The following is a 22,110-nucleotide window of genomic DNA, read 5'->3' on the forward strand; positions in this document are numbered from 1 at the left end:
GTGAAAAAAGACATAAAACGTCTCAGAATGAAAATCTGACCTCGCGGACCCCCTGAGAGGGTCTCAGGAACCAGTCCCCAGGTCACACTTAGAGAACTTCTGGATAAACTTATTTAATGCTTACAACCATGCTATGAGGTGTGTACTAGGTAAAAATATACCTCGTTTTACAAAGAAAAATACTGAGGCCCAGAGAGGTGAAGTTCCTTGCCCAGAGTCACACAGGAGTTCGTGGCAGACCTGGGGTTTGAACCTCAGCAATCAGTCTCTTAACCTTGACAAGCTCTGTGTGTATGTAATCATAAATCAATTGGGTAGCATGAGTGCACCTCTCAAGGCCTGGGATAGCACCTGCCCAGGCCACACAGCCAGGAAGGGGTGTCAGGAGATAGAAGCCACTGATCTCATCTTGAATCCCTACCTGACACCCTCTCAAGTCTCTCTGGGGATAAATAGGAAAATATTACTGGCTGAGAGACCAACATAACCAGGCTATATAGTCTCTCCATGCCTCCGTTTCCCTAGCTGTAAAATGGGCTTAGTAATAGAGCCCAGCTCAGAACCTTGCTATGGAGAAAAGAATGAGGGGAACATAAGTGATCCCTAAGCTGTTAACTGTGGTTATCATGCGCAGGTTGAAGAATGTTCCTATCAGGGGCACCTGGGTGGCTCAGTTGGTTAAGCGACTGCCTTCGGCTCAGGTCATGATCCTGGAGTCCCTGAATCAGTCCCGCATCGGGCTCTCTGCTCAGCAGGGAGTCTGCTTCTTCCTCTGACCCTCCCCCCTCTCATGTGCTCTCTCTCATTCTCTCTCTCTCAAATAAATAAATAAAATCTTTAAAAAAAAGATTTTATTTATTTGTTTGTCAGACAGAGAGAGAGAGCACAAGCAGGGGGAGGGGCAAGCAAAGGGAGAAGTAGGCTCCCCGCTGAGCAAGGAGTCTGAAGCGAGACTCAATCCCAGGACCCTGGGATCATGACCCAAGCCAAAGGCAGACATGGTTAACAGACTGAGCCACCCAGGCGTCCCGAGCATACAACTCTTGACCTTGCAGTCACCACGCCGAGCGTAGAGCTTACTTTAAAAAAAAAAAAAAAAGTGTTCCTATCGACCAGTGCACAGGACTGTTCAGAGGTGTGTGCCTCAGCTTCTCCATCTGTCCAACCAGAGACAGACCCATGCCTGGTTGCCCAGGCCTCTCTGCCTGCCTGGCTCTCCCGAGACTCCATCTTCCTGCATTGCACTGGGGTCTTCTGGGAGGAGCTCTGATATTGGTGTTCCGTTCCCTCCCCCCCTCTGGGAGGGGAGGAGATAATGTCAGGAGTTAGTTGGGCAGTTAGGTAGTTAGGGTCAGGGTCCCCAACAAGAAAATACGGAATTCGGGGCAGCTAAAACAGCACTGACATCCTGTTTTGCAGCTTAGACAGGACCACGCTGGCATTGTGTTTTGCAGCCTTTGCAGAAATGACTTCTGCAAAACGTCCTAAAATAAAACAATTAACCACAAAGCATTTGTCACTATCACGAGCAAGGGGCTGGTTAAGACATAAGCCCCCAGACGTCAGCCCTAAAGACCATCCTCAGGTAAGCATCAACCTAATACGTAGACAGAGAGCAATCAAAGCCCTGATTGGCACCACTCGGCACACTCCGGTTGCTTAAGATAGTTCCGCAAAAGAGCTCATAAAAACCCCTAAACTTAGAAACTCCAAGGGCAGGTCCCTCTCGGGTCCCCTCCCTCTCCGGGAGCTTTGTACCATATTGCTCAATACACTTTGCATCGCTGCCCATCACTCTTCGTCTAGTCTACCTCTTCATTTTTGGAAGCCGCGTGACCAAGGACCTCCGGCACTGAAGGAATAGAAATCCTGTAGCAATAAGACCCCAGGATCCTGCTCTCTGAAGGTATTCCGACACCTGGGTCCCAGTATCCTGAGAGAGGGCAGGTCCGGACGCCAAAGCCTGGCCTTTGGGGGAGGTCTTGGGTGCGGGGGCCCCCTTCTTGTAGAGGGCATGCTCACACCCTGAAATTCTCTCCTGGGAAAGGAGGGTCTCGAACGCCTGGATTCGCATCCCTGGCGCGGGTACTGAAGGCTAAGTCTCCACCCCTACACGGGGTTTGGGTGTATGGATGCCCGCCTTGCCCGAGGGGCTGCTGGAGCTCGGGGTTCTCTTGGGGGACTAAGGTGCTAGCTCCTCCGTTTGGAGTATGGAGACTCCGGACGAGATGGGGAAGCCCCGGCTCCGAGGTTGTCATTCTGGTGGGAGGGGGCCGGACCCCCGAAGCTGCGGTGGGCGGAGCGGACTCGGGTTCCGGGGCCGCTCCAGAGTCCCTCGCTGGGAAGCCCCTACCACAGCAAAAGGCCGAAGAGGCTGTGGCGGGGGCCGGACCGAGGGGGCGGAGACTAGGTGGGCGGGGCTCCGCAGGCACCGCCCCCGCCTGCCGGCACGGTCCGCGCGGCTCCCAAGTCTGCGAGGCCGCGGTGGGCGCGGAGAACCGAGCGCCACAGCCCGCGCGCCCCGCCGAGCCCGGCCTGCCCCGGGGTCTATGGGGCCACCCCTCTGCGCCGCCCGGCCGGCCCCACGCCGCGCCCGGAGCCTGCCCCGCGGCCAGGTAAGGGCGCTGTGGGTCCTGCGGGTAGGGGACGCCGGGAGGCAGGCAGGAGGGGCCAGGGAACTCCTGGGTCCTGAAGAAGCAGGGGGCTGGAACTCCAGTGTGCAGGGGGCTAGGGTATCAGGACGCCTGTATCCTGAGGTTGGGGGGAAGGAGTACACGGATGTTTGGGTCCCGGAGGAATAGGGGGCTGGGTACCTGGACACCAAGGTCTAGGGCATCCGGACACCTGGCTGGAGAGGCTCGGGGGCGGCCTGGCTATTGGGAGCAGGGTGGGGGAGGGAATCCTTAATGCCTAGTCCCGGAGGAATGAAGACCTAATTGAACACGTTCCTGGTTCCGGAGGATCTGAGTACCAGGACACCTGGGCCCTGAGTGTCGGGGCGATCCTGCGGGCGTCCTCTGGCTGATGCTCTGGCCACTGCGTCGGGGGCTGTGGCTCGCACGCCCGGGTCTTCGGGAAGGAAGTTGTGGTTGAGGAGATTTGGCGGCCCGGACGCATGGCCACACCCCAAGGGCCTGGGGGGGGGGGGGTCCCTGGGCAGGCCATTGGGTGGGGTCCCTGCCCTCTGCCCCCCTTACCTCCTTAGCCCAGCCAGGGAAATGGGCGCACCGCGGATGAGGGCAAACGGACTCCTGGGATGGGCTAAGAGAGCGGATCCCCGGGACAGAGGGCTCTCGGGGCAGGAGCCGGGCGCGCCTGGGCCCCGGCGAGGCGCCTGCCCCCCGCCCGCCCGGCTTGGGCATGCTTGGCACGCAGCGCGCGGGCCGGTCGGATCCGTATGCGCGCCGCGTGCGCCTATTGGTATGCGGGAGCCGGCCCGGCGCGGGCGTGAGGCGGCCGCGCTGGCGGGCGGCGCGGGGGAGGCGGCGGCGGCGGCGGCGGCGGCGGCGGGGCACGTCCTCGCCCCGAGCTTCGCCTGGGGCCGGGCAGGGTGAGAACAGCGGGCTCCGTCCCGGGGCCCCCGGGGAGGGGAAACTGAGGCACCCTCCAGCCCCAGCTCCTTGCTGGGACCCCGAGCGCCGCACGGAGCTCAGTTTCCCTAGCGGGTCTCCCGGGGGGGCCCCCTCGGGCCCCGAGCGCTGCCTCCGGCTCCCTTCCGCGGCAGGAGACGCGGGTCTCGGGTCCCGCAGGCTGCTCTGAGCCCGTCTGAGGCCGCCCCCGCGGAGATGGCGGCCCCCTACCCCAGCAGTGGCGGCGGAGGCGAGGTCAAGTGCGGGGGAGGTCGTGGCCGCAGCGTCCCGTGGGACTTTCTGCCTGGGCTGGTGGTCAAGGCCCCGCCCGGACCCTGGTGAGCAAAGCCCCGCCCCTCGGGCCGTGGCCCCGCCCCCCAGGGGCGTCCTGGGAGAATTCACACTCAGCTTGCTGCCCCGCCCTCCGGAGCGAGAATTTCTTACCCAGAGTAGCTCAACCTTTGTTCTACAAACAACCCCCACCGTGTTCCGTTCCTACCCCCCTTCCTCAGAGTCTACCCAACATTTAATTTCTCCCCTCTTCCGCCTCCTTCCCCCCAGAATTTATTTACACCCCACGTTCTGTCCCCACGGCCGGGTGCAGAATTCACACGCAGGTTCTGCCCCCACCTCCAGTGTTGAATCCACTTCCCACGTCCCGTCCGGTTCCGAGGCCCCGAGGGCGGGGCTCCCCCAGGCCGCGGACCCCGGAGCCTCGCGGCCCCGCTGACGCCCCCTCCGCGCCGCCCGCCCAGCCTGCAGGCGCAGCGCAAGGAGAAGTCCCGGAATGCGGCGCGCTCGCGGCGCGGAAAGGAGAACCTGGAGTTCTTCGAGCTGGCCAAGCTGCTCCCGCTGCCCGGAGCCATCTCGAGCCAGCTGGACAAGGCGTCCATCGTGCGCCTCAGCGTCACCTACCTCCGCCTGCGCCGCTTCGCCGCCCTCGGGGCGCCGCCCTGGGGACTGCGGGCCGCAGGGCCACCGGCCGGCCTCGGTGAGTGCGCATGCGCGGGGGCGGGGGTCCCAATGCCCTCCCTCGGACCGGAGGGCCCTTGCCCAGTTCCTTGGCCGGCAGCGAGCACGGGGTTGGAAGTCAGCCAGACCTTTTGTGTGCCCCAACCGGGTGACTTCTAGTCTCCAAGCCTCAGTCTATTCATCTGTAAAACGGGCACACGAGGTAGGGATGATTTCATGAATTCTGGCCCGACTAAGGGGCCCCCGCCGCCCCGCAACACCAGGGATCCGACCACTAGCCAATGCTGTTATTTTTATTAGGGGAGATGAATCGTTATTATCACAAAAAAGGCCCGCAGCTCCATGGGCGGGACAGAGGGGGGCCCAGCCTGGGCCTCCCCATCCACTCATGGGCAAGAAACCCCCTCACTCAGACTTGAGGGGCCCCAGGGGGGAGCACAAGGACTCTGGAGTCTGAATTCCCAGTTTGGGAAAGCGGGAGGGAGACAGTAGAAGCTGGCAGGTAAGATGGAGAGCTTCAGAAAGACTCTCCTGGGTCCTGTCCCCACTCGGCCACCCCCAGCGTTGTGACCCTCGGGCAGGCCACCTGACCTCTCCGTGCCTCACACATGAAATGGGAATCCTGATGAAAGTCCACAAGCACACCCAGAGGGCTGAGGTGAAAATCAACCAGGTGACGTGTGTAAAGCCCCACGTGCTATCAATACGTAGTGACTCTTGGTGGTGACCCTGCAGAGTTGTTGGGGCCTGTGGTTTATTAAGCAGCTACTGTTTTGAGCCCTCAGGATCCAGCCGTACACAGGCTTGATAAAAGCCCCCCACCCAAGACTGCCATCCTAGTAGCCAAGACCCAATAATGAAGTAGAGAAGAGAAATGCAATCTACGCTATGTAAAAAGATCGAAGAGGTAAAACACAGATACAGATAGCCAGCTAGCTCCTTTTATTAGAATTCAACTTTATTATTGATGGATACCTAGGAGTGTTATGTTACTGTTACCCTGACGTCTTACTGCTTCTCGTTGTCAACGACAAGCAGACAATGAATCGTGTTAACCCGAGGTCGCAGGTGAGCGGGCCGGGGCACCCCAGGCTACACTCCCCACCAGAGGAACGGGTGTCCTTAGGGTGAGGTTGGAGGGGCTCCGATTCCCCTCCTGCCCTGGTCCCAGGGGAGGGGGGGGGGGAGAGAAAATAGCATTGATTAAGCTCGCAATAAATCACCATTTAAATTTAAATAATCCGGCTTCCCAGGCGGTAATTAGGCGAATTGACTGGCGCCGAGAGAATGCCGCATTAGCGCCGCTGATTACTGTCATTACCGCGAACAACATGTGCGCCGGCGGGGGATAAACATCTTGTCTATTGTCCCGGACGCGGGGAGAGAAAGGGAGGGAGGGGGTGCCGAGAGCTCCTCCGGCGGCCAGCTCCCACCCCCCCACCCCCGCCTGGCTGGGCACTTGAAGGGGATGCGCGCCCGCTGAGGACACGGCCCTGAGGGGGCAGACCGTGGACTTGGTCGACGCCCCCAGCCTCTACTCCCCGGAGCCCCCCCCCCCCGCCACCCCCCCCCCCCCGGTCCAGGACAGTATGTGTTGGAGGTACTGTGTGGACTCCCTCCTGTAGCCCCAAGAGTAGGAATTTGGAGGTGTCTCCTTCACAGGGTCCCCAGCAAGAGGTCAAGGGCCTGCTTCCATAATCCCCACCCCCACCCCCACCCCCGAGGAAACTGAGGACAGCGTCTTAGCTAGTCAGAGAGCAAAGCAGGGTGCCTCCCACTCTCCGAAGGGGAGGGTGCTCCCGTGTCCTCCTCAATTATAATCGCAAACATATCCAATGCATGTCAGACTGTCTTGAGCACTATATAAAATAACACGCAAAACAACAACAAAAAAAAACAGAACAGAACAAAAACCCACAAAACTTGCTTAACCCTCTCAAAAAACATCAGGAGGAAAGCGATGTTTCCATTTTATAGAAGTGGAAAACTGAGCCCCAGAGAGGTGAAGCTGTTTGCCCAAGGCATCGTCAGCCAAGCCTGGGCCCAGCTGAGATTCCAACTGGCTTCAGGGGGCACCTTCTTAGCCTCCCAACTTGGCCTGTTCATAGGTCTCTGGGGACCTTGGAGGTCCCAGTCTCCCTCTGGGCCTTGGTCGGCTGGCTGTAAAACAGCACAATGGATGTTGAAGGCTAGCCCGGGACCTCTGAGTCCAGGGAGGAGAGAGCCTGGATCTTGCATCAGTGGTCAGCATTCATTCAACACCCACTGAACACCTTCCCTGTGCCAGGCCCTGTTCTAGGGACACCCCAGGGAACAGGACAAAGTCCCTGACCTCAAGGATGGGCCTACAGATCCTTCATGGGAGGCCCACTGCCCCCCACCTCTCTGATCTCATTTTTCTACCCCTCTCACCTCTTCAACTCCCTCCCACCCCCTGCCGCACACAGACAGACACACACACACACTCTGGCTACCTTGTTGTTCTTCAGAGAGACACGTTCCCACCTCAGGGCCTTTGCACTTGCTGTGCCCTCCCGCAGTAACTTCTTTCCCTCCAAATGTCAGCTCTTCAGGAAGGCCTTCCCTGACTATGAACACTGACAACAGCCCTGCCCCCAGCACTCCCTGTCTCCCTTTCCTGTCTTATTTCTTTCCAAAGGACCTATTGTCATCCGACGCTATTTCTTCTTTCTCTTGTTCATTGTGTCTCTCCCCCATGACACCTTGTTCCCTGAGCCTAGAACAGTGCCTGGGGCACAGTAAGGGCTTGCAAAATATTTGTTGGGTGACTGTGGAACAGAGTGAGGGGAGGAGGGTTGACATTTTCATTCACAGATCAGGCACAGCATCTCTGAGGAAGGGACCTTTGAGCTCAAAGGAGGCGAGGAAGGAGGTGAGGACACAAGCCTGAGAAAAGCTGGAAGAAAAGCAGTCTAGGCCAAGGGAGTAAGTGCAAAGGCCCTGAGGCAGGCAGGAATCAGGTCGCTGGGTGCAGGCCATAATGAGGCCAAGGCGTCCAGAGAGGAGTAGGTGAGGCAGGGAGTGGACAGCAAGGACCAGGTCCTGCAGGGCCTCGTGGGCCTTGGTGGGGACTTTAGCTGTTAGCCCAAGTGGGATGGGAGCCGGAGGTGGCGGGTGTGAGGGTAGAAGCAGGGAGACCCGTGAGGAGGTGAGTGCAGAGGCCCTCAGGCCTGCCCCCAGGGAGCCAGGCTTCCCTCTCCCCAGACAGTGACTCTCTCTCAGGCCAATTGAGAATAGGAGGTGACCAGACCCCTAAGACCTGGGAGCGGCCTTCTCCCCACCTCCCCTCAGTCCCCACTCTGTGATGACAACTGGGACAATTTTTTTTTTCTCCAGCAGTCAGGCTCCAATGAGAAATGCAGCAAATGTTTATTGAATGACTGAGTGATGGTTGGGGGTTTGGGTGTGAGGAGGGGGCAGATCTGGGAGCAGTAAAGAGCCACGTGCGTAATTTGGGGGACAGCGGAGTTGAGGCATTTGCCTGGAGAGGCAGGAACCCAGGGGGAGGAGGCTGGGGAGTTGGGTTTGGGGAGGGGGAAGCAGGGGGTGATAAGATGCATCAGTCAGTGATGGGGACCTACCCCAAAGCTCCTGTCCCAATGGGGGAACAGCGAGCCCTCCCCCTGCGCACCCCCAGTCCGACGTGCCCATTAAGGCTGTTAATTGCAGACGTTCAGTCTGACCTGGGCTGATCCTGTGAGCGGGAAAATGAAGGAATTAGCAAAAATGACAGGGGAAAATTGCGACAATTAGCAGGCGGCATTGTTCCTGCCTGTCACCCGGCTGGTTCGCGCTGCATCTCGGGGGAGGGGTCCCCATCAACCCCCCACCCCATTTATTGTTCCTGGAGCTCCAGCCAGGGGTGGGAAAAGGGTGCGAACAGCGGGAGGTGCTCCTGGGAGAAGGAGGCGTGGCCAAGACGTTAGGGGGCTGGGGGCGGGGCTGGGGGCCCCACCCGAGTCCCGAGGGGGGCGCGCGGACGAGGTTTGGCTGCCTGGTGTTTTGATGGTCTGGAAATAACAATAGTAATCACACTATTAATGCTAATCCCTGCTCTGCGTCTGGGAGCACCTGTCGTGTGCCAGGCGGGTGCTGGGCCCTTTCTGTTCCTTAAGCTGACCGAATGCTCAACCAGCCAGTGCGGTCAGCGCTCTTTGCAAAGCCACTTGACAGAGGAGGAAACTGAGGCACAGAGAGGCGAACGGACTGGGCCCAGGGCACACAGCCAGGGAGGGCCAGCCCTGGGGCTTGGCACCAGACCTGGCGACCTTCAAGGTCACTGAATCCCCTGGCTCCCCAATCCAGACATAGGATCCCTTGGGAGGTGGTTCTCTACGGGGTCAGGGAGAGGGTCCCTGTGGAAACAGGCTCCAACCCCCCACCACACACACACTCTCCCACCTTTGCTCCTGCCTGTTGGGGGCTGGGTCTCTCTTTGCCCTTGGTCTCATTTGCCACATCCTTCTGTCAGTCACCCTCTTTCACTGTATGTCTCTCTGAGCACCTCCTTTCTGTTCTCTCCATCTCTTTACGTCTCTCTGTCTTCGTCTGTCTCTGAATTTCTCTGTCTACATATGTCTGTCCCTATCTCTTTTAAAATATTTTTTAAATATTTATTTAGGGACGCCTGGGTGGCTCAGTCAGTTAAGTGTATGCCTTCGGCTCAGGTCATGATCCCAGGGTCCTGGGAACAAGTCCCACATCGGGCTCCCCGCTCCACGGGGAGCCTGCTTCTCCCTCTGCCTCTGTCTCTCTCTCTCTCTCTGTCTCTCATGAATAAATAAATAAAATCTTTAAAAAAAATAAAATAAAATAAAAATAAATAAATATTTATTTATTTGAGAGAGAGAGAGAGAGTGGGGGTGTGGAGCAGAGGGAGAGGGAAAGAGAATCTCAGATTCCCCTCTGAGCGCAGAGCCCCACTCAGGACTCGATCTCATGACCCTGAGATCATGACCTGAGCCAAAATCAAGAGGCAGATGCATAAGCGAGTGAGCCACCCAGGTGCCCCTTAAAACTTTTTTTTTAATTGAAGTAAAATTTATATAACATGGAATTCACCTTTTTTTTTTAAGATTTTATTTACTCATCTGACACACAGAGATAGAGAGAGCATGAGCAGGGAGAGAGGCAGAGGGAGAGGGAGAAGCAGGCTCCCCGCTGAGCCAGAAGCCCGATGTGGGGCTCGATCCCAGGACCCTGAGATCATGACCTGAGCCGAAGGCAGACGCTCAACCATCTGAGCCACCCAGGCACCCCGAAATTCACCATTTTAAAATGCACAGTGGGGACGCCTGGGTGGCTCAGTCGGCTAAGCATCTGCCAGGGCCCTGGGATTGAGCCCCACATTGGGCTCCCTGCTGAGCAGGGAGCCTGCTTCTTCCTCTCCCACTCGCCCTGCTTGTGCTCTCTCTCTCTCTCTCTCAAATAAATAAATAAAATCTTTTTTAAAAAATGTACAGGGGGCACCTGGGTGGCTCAGTCAGTTATGCATCTGACTCTTGATCTCAGCTCAGGTCTTGATCTCAGGGTTGTGAGTTCAAGCCCTGCAGTGGGCTTTATTAAATTAAAAAATAAAGTGTACAATTCAGTGACAGTACAGTCACAGGGTTGTGCAACCACCATTCTATCTGGTTCCAGAACATTTTCATCGCCCTCCAAAAAGCCCCATCCACATTAGCAGACACTCCCCATCCCCCCCTCCAACCACCAACGCTTCTTGTCTCTATGGATTTGCCTGCTCTGGACAATTCATAGAAATGGAATCACACAGTGTGTGACCTCTTGTGTCTTGCATAATGTTCTCACATTATTTTTAATTAGGCTCCATGCCCAATGTGGGGCTCAAACTCATGGCCCTGAGATCAAGAGTCGCATGCTCCACCGACTGAGCCAGCCGGGCGCCCCCATCATAATGTTTTCAGAGTCCATCCGCATTAGAGCATGTGTCCCCACTTCATTCATTTTCCTGGCTGAATAATATTCCACTGTATGAATATAGCACGTTTCATTTATCTGTCCATCAGGTAATGGACCTTTGAGGTGTTTTCACCTTTTGACTGTTAGGAATCATGCTGCTGTGAACATCTGTGTAGAATATTTGTTAGAACACCTGCTTCCAGTTCTTTGGGGGGTATATACCTAGGAGCGGAATTGCTGGGTTGTGTGGCAGGTGATTCTATGTGTGACTTTTTTTTTTTTTTTAGATTTTATTTGTTTATTTGAGAGAGAGAGAGAGAGCACTAGAGAAAGAAAGAATGAGTGAGGGTCAGAGGGAGAGGGAGAAACAGGCTCCCCGCTGAGCAGGACCCAATCCCAGGACCCTGAGATCAGGACCTGAGCCGAAGGCAGACATTTCACGGACTGAGCCACCTAGGCGCCCCCATATGTGACCTATTGAGGAACCTCCATACTGTTTTTCAGAGCGGCTGCATCATTTTCCATTCTCACCAGCAATGCACAGGGATTCCGATTTCTCCACATCCCCGCCAACATTTCTCTTTGAACTCTAGCCATCCTAGTGGGTGTGAGGTGACACTTCATTGGGGTTTTGGTTTTCTTTTTTAAGATTTTATTTTTAAGTAATCTCTACACCCTATGCAGGGCTCGAACTCACGACCCCGAGATCAAGAGAGAGCCACCTGCTCCACGGACTAAGCCAGCCGGGCACCCCTGTTTGTCCTTTTTCTGTCGAGTTGCAATGTCCTTCTCTCTCTATTCCTTGTATCCCTCTGTATGTCTCTCTGTCCAACTGCTTGTCTGTCTGGTGTCTTTGTCTTTCAATATCTGTTTCTTTGTCTCTCTTACTCTCTCTGGCTCTCTGTACAAATGTCTCTCTGTCTCTCTCTCCTCTTCAGTCTGTCCCATTGCCATCCTTTGGGTCTGAACTCAAATGCCCCCTCCCACGACAGGCCTCACTTCACACCACCTTTTCAATCCTTCATGGCCCTGGCACGTATGATAATTCTATATTTGCTAGTTGCTTGCGTGTGGTGTGTCTGCCCCTGGCCCCGGTGCCTCGTGAGGGGAAGAGCAGGCCGTCCGGGCCGCCTCTGTGTCCCCAGCACAGGGCCTGCTGCCCAGCCGGGGCTCAGGGAGACTTTCTGAATGGATGCGTGGATGGACGGCTCCCTGCGTCCTCTGGCGTCTGTCTGTGCGTCTCAGCCCGCTTCCGCCCCTCCCACCCCTCCCCACGAGCCCAGGTTTCTCCCCGACGGGCCCGGGGCCCCCAGCGCCCCAAGACGGCTCCAGGACTGGGGAGAAGAGAGGGAGATCTGTAGGCTGGCTCGAATGGGGGCCTACCAACAGGCTCCGGCTTCACCCCTCCCTCTGTCCCCAGCCCCAGGCCACAGGGGCCCCGTGGCGCTGGTGTCTGAGGTCTTCGAGCAGCACCTGGGAGGACACATCTTGCAGGTGAGGCCCCTGCCCGGCCTGCTGCTCCTTGCTGCCACCTGGTGGCCACCTCCGGAGAGCGGCACCGTTTGCTCCAGCGTCCATCCCATGAGAGCATCAGGCCGGGGCTCCCCGCTCCTGCCCGCCCTTTCCCACGGCCACGAAAGCCCCTCCCCCGCCCCAGATTAATCCATCCTAGGTGGCGAGCCAGATTTCAGAATCTCTTATCACTTACCTGCTGGACAGATGCCCAGCCCTCCTCTCCCCTCTCCCTATTTCTCCCCACCCTAGTCCCTGGATGGCTTCGTGTTTGCCTTGAACCAGGAAGGGAAGTTCCTCTACATCTCCGAGACCGTCTCCATCTATCTGGGTCTGTCACAGGTAAGGGGCCCGCGGCAGGCTGCCTGGACTGGCATCTCCCTTGCTGGCCCGTGATGCATGCCCTTTCTCTCTCCTGGCCTCACCATCCCAGCCTAAAAAGTGAACTGGATCCATGGTTCTCAAAGTGCACCCCTGGGAGCCCCAGGAGGCTCCACATGACAGGCGGGGGAGGGGGTTTGTTATTAAAGTAACAGGTCAGTTTGAAGAAAGCAGATCAGCAGAAAGATCAGTTTGTCGATGAGCCTTAGCCAGATGCACCATATTTACCAAAACTTGCTTTTTCTTACCCATTGTAAAGAATTGCAACCATTTGTATTGGGAGGGCTTGGGTTTTGCCAACTTTGGAAGATTTTCTGTGGCGTTTCAGTGGACTGGCTTGCATTTTGTCTTTACTTCCACTAGCTGTTTCTGCCCCAGCTCCTGCAGGTGGCACTGGGAGCTAAAAGCAGAAACCGAAGACCCCCATCCCTGGGGAGCCTGGCTCCTGGGGGGCATCTTAGGCCTCCCCAATCCATTCAGCACAAATTGCTATCCTCTCATCACTTTGATAAAGGTTTTACCAAATGGTAAATTTAGAAAAGCCGGTGCTCGGTGTTTGGCCTTTGTGAGCACCGTTTCAGTGAGTTGTTGGAGATGCCTGGAGGAGGAAGACCCTGGAGATAGGGGAATATGGACAAGGGGAAGGGGGAAGGAAGAGTGGATGAAAGGCTTGCAGCTGGTGCAGGGAAGGGTTTGATGAGGAGGAGTTCAGAGGGAAGCATGTGATCGCAAACCCAGGGGCAGTGGGAGCTCTGGGAGGCTTCTGAGGTGTGTGTGTGGTGGGGGGGAGGGGCATGGTCAGAGGAGTAACTTAGTGGGGGTATTAAAGTGGAGACTGAAAGCCAGAAGAGCAGGGAGGACGCTGGGGCAGGAACACAGCGGGGGGGCGGGCGGGGGAGATAGGGACCTGGACTGGGGGAGGTGTGGAGCAAAGAGGGATTGCTTTGAGAGATTGGGGGGTGAACTGAATGATAGTCTATCTGATTGAGAAGTTCCAACTCTTTAAGGAGTTCGAAAACCACCCCACTGCTTGTATCCTGATCTCCATCGCTGCTGGGATATCCTGTGATTCATTTCCGGGCACAGTTGTTTGCTGCGTGCGGGTGGGAGTTGGGCAAATGGAAGCTATGAGAAGCAGGCACGCGGCTTCTTAATAAGCAGGTGCAGAAAATCCTTAATGATCACCGGGTTTGAAGTGAGAAAGGCATTAGAGCCTAAGTTTGTATCTCCTTTTAAAAAAAAGGTAAAAAAAAAAAAAGGTTAAAAGGTTAAATAGAAATTCTAATAAAAACACAAAACTGGCTTGAAGCGCGCTTGCAACGGAGGCGAGTGAGCCCGAGGCTGAACCCCGGGCGAGTGACTGCGCGCGCATCTTACCCGCCCTCTGCGGTCCCCTCTTCCGCCGGCAGGTGGAGCTGACGGGTAGCAGCGTCTTCGACTACATCCACCCCGGGGACCACTCCGAGGTGCTGGAGCAACTGGGGCTCCGGGCCCCGACCCCCGGGCCCCCCACCCCGCCCTCCGTTCCCTCCTCTTCCTCCTCCTCGTCTTCCTCCTCGCTCGCGGATACCCCTGAGATCGGTAATTCCAAGGGCCCCCAAAGAATGCGGCTGAGGGTAGGTCAAGGGACACCCGGTACACTGTATCCAGCCATGTCTTCTTTAAACAAAAACCACTCTCCTTCGAGCTGTGCAAAGCAAATTTTTGTAAAATGATCAGAGGCTAAACCGAGGCAACAAGACTTGGCTCCCTAAAATTGCCTAAGCTGCCTGGCTCCCCAAGATTTGAATTTTAGAAAGACCCCTCTGGCCACCAAGTGGAGATGGGTGCCTGTGGGTGACAGCTGGAACCCGGCTTTGGTAATAATAAAACAGTGCACGCTCATTGGCTTTTACAGGTGCTGTGCCTTTAAGTGCATAATTTCACTGAATCCTAATCACAACCCCGCAAGCAGGAACTATCACTGTCTTCATTTTGCACAGGTGGAAACTGAGGCACAGCACAGAGAGGTTAAGTTAATTGCCCCAGGTCACACAGCTGTGAGTGGTTGAGCTGGACTCCAGCCCAGGTTTGTCTGGCTGTAGCATCTGTGCTTCCAGGCCTTCTCTCCAGTGGAAAATTCCACTCCATGTTGGAGAGGGTGGGTGTTGGGAGATTACCCTGAAAGTTCCTTTTAGCTCTGAGATGTTGGGGGACTGGAGGCTAACTCTCCTGTAAGTAGGATCTTCTTATATCGGGTTTGCTTCACACCAAAAGCATCTGAGCTGTCAGCAGCGCTTGCAAGCTTGGGAGATGTCTGTGACACACACGAGGGTCCACCGAGGCACAGGTCCGTCTGGGTGTGAGCAGCTATAAGACCACCACGGGATTTAGAGACTAATCTGTATTTGTGGGTCTTACTGCTCTGTGCTGGGGAGGGCTGGGGACACAGAGATGACAGCAGCCCCAGCCCTACCCTCTGGGCTCACAGTCCAGGTGGGGAAGACTGACCAGTCCCTTGAGAATGATGATCCAGAGTGGTCAGGGCTGGGGTCCCACCCCAAAGGGATGCCTGACCCAGCCAGGGGGTTAGGGAGGGCTTCTTGGAGGAGAAGCTGTCCCACCTGAGACCTGGAGTTTGTAGCTAAGTTGGTGTCAGCGGGAGGCGGTTCTTGCCAAAGTTTGAGGCCAAGGTGAGGAGCTGGGCTTTAGCCCAAGGGTCCTAGGGAGCCATGGTGGTTTCAGGGCAGGAAGGGACAGGGTTATATTTGAGACCGGGCTGGCTGCTGCTCAGAGGGGAGGTTGGTATACGACTTCAGTGAGGTTGTGTAACCATTAGGCCGTGGCCATGACCCTTGGCTAGCTGTACTGGGGGCAAGGGGGGCCCGTGTGTGTTTTTTCCTCCGGACCCCGAAACCTTCCTTCACTCCCCACCCCAGAGGCCAGCGCCGCCGAGGTGCCTCCCTTCTCCCGGGTCCAGGAGCGCTCCTTCTTCATCCGCATGAAATCGACCCTCACCAAGAGGGGGCTGCACGTCAAGGCCTCGGGGTACAAGGTGAGTGTGAGCTCTCCGGCCCCAGCTTCTGACGCCCACCTGGGGAGAGCCCCCGCATTTCCGCCAGCTATGTCCTTGTGCCCCGGCACCTGTGGGTGACAGCCGCAGCCTGGCCCGGTGGCCGGGTTGTGGTCCTCCTGCCCGTGCCTGCCCCCTACCCGTCCCCCCGGCCTCGCCAGGCTTCTCCTCCAACCCCGCCTGCCGCCTGCAGGTCATCCACGTAACGGGGCGCCTTCGGGCCCGCTCCCTGGGCCTTGTGGCTCTGGGCCACACGCTGCCCCCGGCCCCCCTGGCTGAGCTGCCGCTACACGGACACACGATCGTCTTCCGTCTCAGCCTGGGTCTCACCATCCTTGCTTGTGAGAGCAGGTACCGGGGTTGGGGGCCGAGGCGGGCGGATGGGGCCACGCGGGAGAGCTGGGGCTGCGGGCAGTCAGAGCTGCGCTGGGGAGCCCCGGGGGCTGGGGAGCCCCGGGGGACGGAAGAGCCCCGGGGACGGAAGAGCCCCGAGGGCGGAGGTACCGGAAGGAGGAGGCCGGGGCGGGGCCCGGGGGGGGAGGGTGGGCGGGGCTTGCCCGAGGCCCCTCCTGCAGGGCCCCGCCCCGCCCCACTTTGTCTCCTGCCCCGCGCAGTGGGGAAAAGTAAAATGTGAAATCGTCCCCACGCTCTGAGAGCCTTCCGAGTGCCCGGGGCCACCCCGCACCCAGCAGTGCCACCTGCCTGAATGCTCATGGCCACCCTAGGAGGGACACTAGTGTTACGCCCATTTGACCCAGGGTTAGACTGAGGCCCAGAGCACTCCTGGTGATTCCAGAGCCAACACTGCCTCTTGTCCTCTAACCCCTGGTCTCAGACCCCTTCTCAACTCCTTTGTCACCTGCTGTCCTCAGAGTCAGCGACCACATGGACCTGGGGCCCTCAGAGCTCGTGGGTCGCAGCTGCTACCAGTTTGTCCACGGACAGGACGCAGCCAGGATCCGCCAGAGCCACCTGGACCGTGAGAACCCCTGTCTCCTAGCACCCCTGGCCTGAGTGCCCCCAATCCCTGCACCCTGAGCCACAGCTCAGACGTGGGGTGGGAGGAAAGGGGCCGTGGTGTCTCTGTGACCCCGCCCCCCTTAAAAATCCAGAAGGCCCCCGTGCCAGGTTAGTGCTCAGTCCTTCTGACTCGGTCTCTCCCCATCTCCCGCTCTGTACTTTTGACCTTGTCTCCTCCCTACCGTCACCCTCTCTGTCCCCGTCTTCCTCTCTCGCCCCATCTTCCTGTCCACCTGTCTGTCTCTGTCTCGGCCGGCCCCTGGGCTGGGCCCAGTGCTGGACAAGGGGCAGGTGATGACTGGTTACTACCGCTGGCTGCAGCGGGCTGGGGGCTTTGTGTGGCTGCAGTCCGTGGCCACCGTGGCCGTGAGCGGGAAGAGCCCCGGGGAGCGCCACGTGCTCTGGGTCAGCTACGTGCTCAGGTGAGGGCTGTAGCCCGTGTGCCCCGTAGGGCGGCTCAGAACCCCTCCGCGAGACTTTGCCGTCTCTCCCCAGCTTGGGGTGGGGGGGGCTCCTCTTCGGGGTGGGGGGAGCTTTTCAAAGAGGACAAGCCCAGAAGGGTTTGAAAACAGGAGGGGGACAGGGGGACAGTGAAAGGAAAGGCCCGGAGTTGGAGTGACCTTGCTTGCAGGGGACAGAGGATTGAGGAGGCAGCTTTGAAGTGGCCTCAGTCCCACGCAGAGGGTCTGGACTTGATTCTGGGGCACTGGGGAGCCATGGCAGAGTTTAAAGCCGGAGAGGGTCACAGTCATGTCTGCTTTGTGGAAAGACCCCTCTGGCTGCCGCAAGGGACTTCGAGGGACACGACAGGGGCTGGGAGCCCAGGGAAGAGGTTGGGGCGGGTCCGGGAAATGCCAGACAGTGCACGTGGAGGAGGGCAGGTGGCATCTGCTCACACCCACGTCTCTGGCTTTGATGGCCTGGCTTGGGGCTCCTGAGAGGAGCAGCAGTTTGAGAGGAAGATGCTGAGGGGAGATGAGCATGAGGTACCCAGGGGACACCCAGGTGGTGACATTCGCAGGGGGGGGGGCGGGGGGCACAGGCTGCCCAGGTCTGGCCTCGGGACACGGGGCTAAGCTGGGCTAGACCCCAGCTTGGAGGAGGGGGGTTGCAGTGATGGGCCCTAAGTACCATGGGGTGGGGGCTCTACACCCCCCGTCTTGTCCCCAGCCAAGCCGAGGGTGGCCAGACCCCTCTGGATGCCTTCCAGCTTCCGGCCAGCGTGGCCTGTGAGGACGCATCCAGCCCCGAGCCAGAGCCCACAGGTGAGCCTCACCTCCCACCTCACCCCGGGACGCTCCAAGGGAAGGGGTCTCTGGGCCCTGAGCTTCCCAGTCTGGAAGCCACTAGCCACGTGTGGTGACTTACGTTTAATCAAAAATGAAAGACTGAGTTTCTCGGACACCCTTGCCACATTTCAAGGGCTCCGTGGCCTCACGTGGCCAGTGGCTAACGCACTGGAGCACAGAGATACGGAACGCCATCGAGGAAAGTGCTGTCGGACAACACGGGTCTAGACCAGGGCTTGTCAGTCTCCCCTCTACTGCTATCTGGGGCCAGATCGTTCTCAGCTTTGAGGCCTGTCCTGTGCATTGTAGGGTGTTTAGCAGAATCCCCAACCTCTACCCATAGAGGCCAGGAGCACCGTCCACCCTAGCTGTGGCAACCAGAAATGTCTGCAGACTGCCACATGTCCCGCTAGGGGACAAAATGGCCCCAGCTGAGACCCACAGGTCTAGACCACCGAGCTCAGCTTTATTCCACAGATGGGAAGACTGAGGGCTGGGGACGCACACACCCAGCGCCCTTCATGTCTCCCTCTTCTAGAGCCAGAGCCTCCAGTGGAAGGGAAGCAGGCTGCCCCCCTAGACAAGGACGAGGCCCCCCGGAACCGGGGCAAACGCATCAAAGTGGAGCCTCGCCCAGGGGAGGCTAAAGACCCAGAGGACAGTGGGGACGAGGAGCCGTCTGGCCACCCGGCCCTGCCTCGGCCTGAGTTTACTTCTGTCATCCGGGCAGGGGCCCTGAAGCAGGACCTGGTGCGGCCCTGGGGCCTGGGGCCTCCTGGGGACCCCCCACCTTCCCTCCTCCATGCGGGCTTCCTGCCCCCCGTAGTGCGGGGCCTGTGCACACCCAGCACCATCCGCTATGGCCCCGCGGAGCTGGGCCTCATGTACCCGCACCTGCAGAGGCTGGGCCCGGGCCCCACCCTCCCCGAGGCCTTCTACCCCACCCTGGGCCTGTCGTACCCGGGGCCCACGGGCACCAGGATGCAGCGGAAGGGGGACTGAGGACTGGAGAGCTGCCTACAGAGCCGGACCCTGAGGGACGGGTGGGGCCCCGAGGGCACTGCCCTAGGGCTGAGCTCAGCCCTGTCGGCCCACCCGGAAAATTAAACACCTTCTCCTCTGTGGCTCGGTCTCCGGGGGCCTCGGGGCTCCTCTCTCCTTTTCTTTCTCCTCCTTGGTTACCTCCACCTGCCTCGCCTGGCTCCCACACCCGCCCCACCCTCCCCATTGCAGGAACCACTACTCGGAACATGGAGCAGGCGAAGGGTCAGGTTTTAATGTCCCGGTCCTTGGGCCCCCGGCCGTCCAGCGCCCAGCCATTCCCCATGGCCCAGCCACTCACTCTGGTGGTGGCCGGCCTGCTTCATCGGGGCCTTCAGCAGCCGCTGTCCCGTCGTCCTCGGGCACCAGCTCCACATCCAGCTCCAGCTGACCCATGTAGAGGCCGACGGCACAAGCCCAGAGCAGGCCTACGGCCAGCACGGCCCCCACACTCGCCGCCGCGCCCCCCAGCGACAGCTGCATGGGTCCCCGCAGTGCCGCCAGGCCCACCACGTAGGAGGAGCCACCCCACACTACGCACAGGCCGCCCAGCAGGAAGAAGCCTGTGCGGGGGGAGAAGGCTGCAGTCAGCGGGAGGGCGGGCCCGAGCTCCCAGGCCAGGGGGCTGCCGGCCTGCAGTGGGGTGGCTGGAGGCCCGGGTCTGGGAGCCCGATGACCCGGGGACCGAGGTGGCTCAGGAAACTGAGGTGGAGTTAGAGAATGGGGCAAACTCAAGGTCAGGGTAGGGGTCAGTAGAGACCCAAGCTCAGGGACTCGAGAAGGTGTCAGAGGGGGGTGTCTAGGATGTGGAGGTGGGGTTCAGGACCAGAGGAGGGGTGGGGAGCTGGTCTGAGAGCAAAAACAGGGCTGGAGGGGCGGCAGCGGGGCCAGTCTGGGGCTGAGCCAGCATGAGGGGCTCAGCCAGGACCCTCATCTTTGTCGAGAAGTCGGATAGGAGGGGGCAAGGACCCACCGCCCTCCCCAGTGCCCAGGAAGTCGGGGTGGGTGCGAGGGAGGGTGAGGTGGCTTCTGGTGGGGGGAAAGAGTGAGGGGATCCACACTTAACTGGGGAGGTTGGGACGGGGCAGGGAAGAATCTACAGCCACCAGGGAGGATGGGGGCTCTACCTCCTCAGTGGGGGGGGGGGGCAAGTGCCCACACTTCCTGGTGGGGGCGAGAGTGGGGGGGGTCTGCACTCACCATAGGCAGCTTCCCGACCCATGTCACTCTGCATGAAGGAGATGACCCCGATGCCTGATGCCAGGAGACCATTGCGGAACCAGGAGAGGAATGCTACAGGAAGGGGGCGGGGGGGGGGAAGAAATCAGCATCAGCCCAAACCCTGCCCCCAACCCCATCTGCCGGGACGGTGTTATCCCACCCCAAATCCCCGCCTAGTCCTGGCAGCCCTCCACCTAACCTTATCCCCGCGCCCAAACTCTGGCTTCCATCCATCTCTGAGCCCTCTCCCCCAAACTCTGCAGCACCAAAGATTCAAGACAGTCTGCAGAATGTGGAGGAGCATCTAGGAACCCAAACTGCAGGACCTAAATCTGAGGACAGACAGATCCCAAGAGGTCATCCCGGTCAACGTCCCACCCCCATACATGTGTATCCACGCCCTCCCCTCCCCCCCGGGGACAAGCTGTTCCCTCACTTCACGTCTCTCTCCAGCCTCCCCCTAATGCCAACTATCAACTATCTGCGCACGTCCTTCCTTGCTGTTATTTACATCCATTCAAGTCCCCTGGTGGGGCGCTAACGGGTTACAAACCCCACACCCTTACCCCAGCCTCTATCTACCCTCTCCACGTGAGGCCCCTCCCCCTGCAGCCTGGATCACCTGGCCCTCCAATCAGCCCAGAGCTTTTCTATTATTGGTTGTTCCTCCCTCCAATCCGGAACTCGCCCCCTCTTTGGTGGGGATCCACACTCCCGCCTAATGCAGAGTGGTCGCCTCTTCAAGCTGAACTGGCTCCTTGAACGCGGACCCCTCTAGTAGGCAACTCCCCGCCCTTAACTCTCTCTGGACGCCTCTCTCTCACCCAGGCAGTGCAATTTTATAAGGCTGCCAGTCCTAGCCCGACTAACCTCTCCAATCCCTACTGCACCCCGCTAACCGGACACCGTCCCATCTGCAAGCCCTTCTTTGCGGACAGGCTGCGCTCTTGCAGCGAGCACTTCCCTGCGCTTATACGGAAGCCCTGCTCGCTCCGGAGCCCCGGCCCTGTTTCCAGCAGGAGCCCCGTCCCCACCCCCCACCTCAGGCGCGCCGACAGCTCGGCTATCCGGAACCCCCTCTCCTGTCCGGGCCGACCCCAGCCTCAGACCTGTCTCGTGCGCCTTCCGAAGGAGCCAGGCGTCCGCACGATCCAGCTCGGACACGGGGGGTGGCGAAGTCCCGGCGCGGGGGCCGTGGCCGGGGGCGAAAGACCCCCGGGCGCCCCCGCTCCGGGGCCGCGGAGGCGGCAGCAGCGCCCCCCGGAAGCAGAGCCGGGCCAGTCGGGCGGCCCGAGCCCACCACCAGCCGCCTCCCATGGTTCGCACTACGGCCGCCGCTCACCGACCCGCCCCCATGGGCCGCCCGTAGGCTGAAGAACACGTCACTCAGGGACGTCGGCTCACCCATTGGTTTTGCGAGCGCCACTCAGGGCTGGCCCCCACTGCCCATTGGTCGACACTGCCGGTGATTCCTCCTCTGTCATCTGTGCCGGTACTGTGCGTCCCACCTTACTTCTGCTACTGGACTACGAATCCCAGAGAACGTTGCGCCCATAGAAGGCCTGTCTTCAGAAGCCGGGGGCATGATGCCTGATGGGAGTTGTAGTTTTGTTAATAACTTTAATTCTCACGGCCAATAAACAAAAACAAAACAAAACAAAATTCTGCTTAATGTAGAACCTTAGCAAAATCTCGAAAAGCCGAGAGGAGAAAGCAAAACTCAACATTAATCCCACTGATGAAGTTACTGCTAATACTTTGTTGTACTCCTGCTCCCTCTTTTTTCTAGGTAAGTGTAAAACGAGAGGCCGTTTGACAAATTAACTTTTTTTCACATAACGGTAAGTCGTGAACATTGACTGGTGGCATTGAATACTTTTCACAGCATAATTTCTTATTTTAAAAAATACTGCTGATTTTGAACACAATCCAAGATGCAAAAGATACAAAAGGGTCTAATGAAAAGTAATTTTCACCCCGTGCGCCAGCCAACCATCCCCATCCTCCGTTCCACAGCATTAAGTTTAATGGTATGCATTACACGTAGGTACCACAGGGGATCCCCGTCCCTAAGTTGTTTCCTATTTTCCCTACTATAAACTATTGCTGTTTC

At 58.5% G+C, this 22,110-nt stretch overlaps 2 protein-coding genes across 7 annotated transcripts; one reads left to right on the top strand and one right to left on the bottom strand.

Annotated features, from left to right (window-relative positions):
• The first annotated feature begins 1,909 nt into the window (after window positions 1-1,909).
• On the top strand, window positions 1,910-18,859 carry NPAS1 (neuronal PAS domain protein 1). 6 transcript variants are annotated; one of them, XM_045891808.3, is made up of 12 exons: window positions 1,910-2,615; window positions 3,725-3,907; window positions 4,325-4,560; window positions 11,902-11,975; window positions 12,246-12,335; window positions 13,784-13,955; window positions 15,293-15,408; window positions 15,620-15,777; window positions 16,299-16,405; window positions 16,721-16,868; window positions 17,617-17,711; window positions 18,274-18,859. In XM_045891808.3, the coding sequence occupies exons 2-12, from the start codon at window positions 3,786-3,788 to the stop codon at window positions 18,735-18,737; spliced, it is 1,782 nt and encodes a 593-aa protein (XP_045747764.1). In that variant the 5' UTR covers window positions 1,910-2,615; window positions 3,725-3,785; the 3' UTR covers window positions 18,738-18,859. The 6 variants fall into 6 exon arrangements, with proteins under 6 accessions (XP_045747764.1, XP_064437735.1, XP_064437736.1 ...); XM_064581664.1 differs by having other exon boundaries at window positions 2,484-2,615; window positions 3,750-3,907; XM_064581665.1 differs by lacking the exon at window positions 11,902-11,975 and having other exon boundaries at window positions 2,474-2,615.
• Window positions 18,860-18,990: 131 nt separating this feature from the next.
• Window positions 18,991-21,359, bottom strand: TMEM160 (transmembrane protein 160). Its single transcript, XM_045890412.3, has 3 exons — window positions 21,107-21,359; window positions 19,977-20,069; window positions 18,991-19,339 (listed from the first exon to the last, which is right to left on the bottom strand). The coding sequence occupies exons 1-3, from the start codon at window positions 21,312-21,314 to the stop codon at window positions 19,074-19,076; spliced, it is 567 nt and encodes a 188-aa protein (XP_045746368.1). The 5' UTR covers window positions 21,315-21,359; the 3' UTR covers window positions 18,991-19,073.
• Between the last annotated feature and the right edge of the window lie 751 nt (window positions 21,360-22,110).

This window comes from Mirounga angustirostris, unplaced genomic scaffold (genome assembly GCF_029215605.1).
Source record: "Mirounga angustirostris isolate CCGP_5_RB_7025 unplaced genomic scaffold, mMirAng1.0.hap1 SCAF_16, whole genome shotgun sequence".
Taxonomy (NCBI): Eukaryota; Metazoa; Chordata; class Mammalia; order Carnivora; family Phocidae; genus Mirounga; species Mirounga angustirostris.